The 2,333-nt window shown below is 57.7% G+C and overlaps 1 protein-coding gene across 1 annotated transcript in view; it reads left to right on the forward strand.

Annotated features, from left to right (window-relative positions):
- LOC121036515 (wiskott-Aldrich syndrome protein family member 1-like) overlaps positions 1 to 2,333 on the forward strand; it is a 31,188-nt gene that overhangs the window by 5,548 nt on the left and 23,307 nt on the right. The window contains exon 4 of the mRNA XM_040485028.1: positions 1,687 to 2,177. Coding sequence (XP_040340962.1) covers positions 1,687 to 2,177 — 491 coding nt within the window. The remainder of the gene's footprint in view (positions 1 to 1,686; positions 2,178 to 2,333) is intronic.

The following is a 2,333-nucleotide window of genomic DNA, read 5'->3' on the forward strand; positions in this document are numbered from 1 at the left end:
GGGGGAGAAGCAGTAAAGCATAGTGAATAAAATGTTTATGTTGCCCTTTTAAACACCTTTTGATTCGATTCTATTAAAGTCATAAACTCAGTGTAAAGTATGTATTTTTTTTTATTTTTAAAAAAAAATTTTTTTAACATTTATTTATTTTTGAGAGAGAGAGAGGCAGACAGACAGACAGAGCATGAGTAGGGGAGGGGCAGAGAGAGAGGGAGACACAGAGTCCGAAGCAGGCTCCAGGCTCTGAGCCATCAGCACAGAGCCCGACGCGAGGCTCGAACTCACGGACCGCGAGATCATGACCTGAGCCGAAGTAGGCCGCTCAACCGACTGAGCCACCCAGGCGCCCCATAAAGTATGTATTTTTACTGAGGCCCAGAGAGGTTTAAGGACATGGGACTTTATCAAAGTCGCACGTGACTTCCTGACTCCCAGGGCAGCTCTCCTGCCAAAGGGGCAGCAGCACCCTCAAACTCCCACTGCTGGCCTGCGCGACCACCTCCGAGGCAGCTCCCTTCCCACGTTGGCACAGACCTGAGGTTCACTTTGAACAAATGCCTCAGCCTTTCTGGATCTTGGTTTCTTCAGCTGCAGCATAACGAATGGCCGCGAATGGCCCTACACCATCTCGGTTTGCATCCCTCAGCTGCTTGCCAGCGAGTCAGCCTATGTTTGACCTGCCCATTCCCTAGAACGGTGTCTTTAAAATGTGGCCCCAGAGCAGCAGCAGCAGCAGTATCACCTGGGAACTTACTAGAAATGCCAGTTCTCAGGCCCACCCCAGACCCTACGGAATCAGAAACCTGGGGGCGGGGCCCAGCAGTCTGTTTTAAGAAGCCTCCAGGAGGCTCTGATGCAGCTCAAGTTTGAGAACCGCTACTCTGAATTGTTTTCTGCCCAGCACTAAAGCGAGGGTTTAACACCCTCCTGCACACACACACAGAGGTAACCAAGTTTTCTCTACCGCCACTATGCCTCCCTTCCCCACCCCGCCCCCCCACCCCCGCCTCCCCGGAATCCTTTCCCTGCCTCATCATCCCGGGATGATGAATGGAGGTCAGGGCAGGGCGCTGTCAGCGCAGGACGCTGCAATCCCTCCCTCCCAACCCCACCCGGTGGGTCGTGGGTCGGCGTAGGTGGCGTTGGGGCTTCCCCCAAAACTGGTTTCTTCATCATTTCTTGACAACCACTGCCCCACTTGGGGGGTGGGGGCGGGGCGTTTAATAACAAAGTTTGCTTTTAATGATTTATCCAACAGTTTGCAGAATGTTTGCTTTTACTGACTTATCCAATAGTTTGCAGAATGAAGACTATTGAGAGAGGGGTGTCAGAAAAAGTCTTGGAGAGAAATGCCTGGGGGAGAGAAGAGAAAGATAGCATATGAGAGCAAGGGTCTGAGGTGAAGCTAAAGAGAAAATGAGGGTCCGGGGGGGGGGGGGGGCGGGCGGAAGGCACAGGACATTGCTCTTGGAATGGGAAAGAGAGACGTTGGGGAAGAGCTCCGGGCTGGAGCTCAACAGAAAGAAAATGGGCGTTAGGAGAAAAACTGAGTTTGGGGGACTTTTTTTTTCCAGCTTCCTTTCCTTTCCAAGAGGTTTTCTCTGCTCCATTTTGCTCCTCCCCCTCCTCCCCGCCTCCTCTGCTCCCCCTCCTTCCCCGCCTCGCGCGGCAATGGGAGGCTCCTAGGCAGGAGAAGCAAAAGAAGGAATTGTTTGCGAGTTCAGTCATCCAAAAAAGCTTCTTCCATATGGAGGGACCGGGTGCGCCGGGCGCGGCGTCCCCTGCCTCGTCCTCCTGCTGCTGCCGCCGCCGCCGCGACCCCCGCTTCCTGCCGCAGGGACCCTGAGCCCCGGCCCGCCAGTGTCAGCCTCCGGGCGCGCGCACGCACACTCACCCTTGCACACACACACACACACACACACACACACACACACACACACTCACTCACGCCCGCCACAGCCACACGCGCCCGCACGCGCCCTCCCTCCCCGGCCGGCAACTTCTCGGGCCGGGGCTCCTTTGTTGCTCCCGCGGCGGCCGCTCTCCGGTTTTGCGAGTCCCCTGGTGTCACCGTGCGGGTTGTGTGTCCTTTCGGCGCGGTGCTGTGCGGCTCCCACCGCGCCCGCCACGCCGGCCCCGGACGCCGCTCGCCCTCCCCAGAAGCTGCCGCACCAGAGGTGAGTCACGTCGCGGAAGTTTGTTTTCTTTTCGCAAAAAGTTGTGTTCCTGGGTTGGTGGGGGCGGGGGTGCGGGAGGCGGCCGCAGGCCCGGCGAACCCCGGGGAGCGCCGTCGGCGGGAGCGGGTCCCCCGCGGGGGCTGCGGCCGAGGCGGG

The sequence above is a fragment of the Herpailurus yagouaroundi genome, unplaced genomic scaffold (assembly GCF_014898765.1).
Source record: "Herpailurus yagouaroundi ecotype Mexico unplaced genomic scaffold, PumYag 162, whole genome shotgun sequence".
NCBI lineage: Eukaryota > Metazoa > Chordata > Mammalia > Carnivora > Felidae > Herpailurus > Herpailurus yagouaroundi.